Below are 448 nucleotides of genomic sequence, written 5' to 3'. Positions count from 1 at the left end.
TCTCACTGTGTTTGCAGCGAAGAGGACTCAGCCGTGGTGTTCATGTCCAGTGAGCTGGGTGAGCACTCCATCACCACACGAGATATTGATGTCAACGAGAACACCGTCATCCAGTTCGAGGTAGGGCTTTGCATGATAGATGTTGGCATCTTTGTAACTGTAAGTTGTGGTAAGGAACGTCATTAGCTACTGTGTGATTCCTGTTCTAGATTAATGTGGGCTGCACAACTGAAAGCTCTTCCTTGAACCCTGTGCGTCTGGAGTTTTCTCGAGATTTCGGAGCCACGTGGCATCTGCTGGTTCCTCTGTGTGCCGGAGGGCCCCGACTCAGCTCTCTCTGCTCGACTGAGCTCCACCCGGCCAGCGTCTACTATCCCGGCACCACGCAGGGCTGGAGGAGAGAAATGATCCAGTTCGGCAAGCTGCGGTTGTGCGGGTCAGCGAGAGC

The 448-nt window shown here is 54.0% G+C and overlaps 1 protein-coding gene across 1 annotated transcript; it reads left to right on the top strand.

The window, feature by feature from the left end:
- Window positions 1-19: 19 nt before the first annotated feature.
- Window positions 20-436, top strand: LOC107682127 (reelin-like; the record flags this gene model as incomplete). Its single annotated transcript, XM_016478477.1, has 2 exons — window positions 20-120; window positions 210-436. Coding segments are annotated over exons 1-2 (305 nt in total), but the record flags the coding sequence as incomplete, so codon positions are not given.
- Window positions 437-448: the final 12 nt, after the last annotated feature.

The sequence above is a fragment of the Sinocyclocheilus anshuiensis genome, unplaced genomic scaffold (assembly GCF_001515605.1).
Source record: "Sinocyclocheilus anshuiensis isolate Anshui unplaced genomic scaffold, SAMN03320099.WGS_v1.1 C31657850, whole genome shotgun sequence".
Classification (NCBI taxonomy): Eukaryota; Metazoa; Chordata; class Actinopteri; order Cypriniformes; family Cyprinidae; genus Sinocyclocheilus; species Sinocyclocheilus anshuiensis.
Note: the sequence above shows the minus strand (reverse complement) of the source record. Positions and strands in the feature narration are given on the sequence as shown.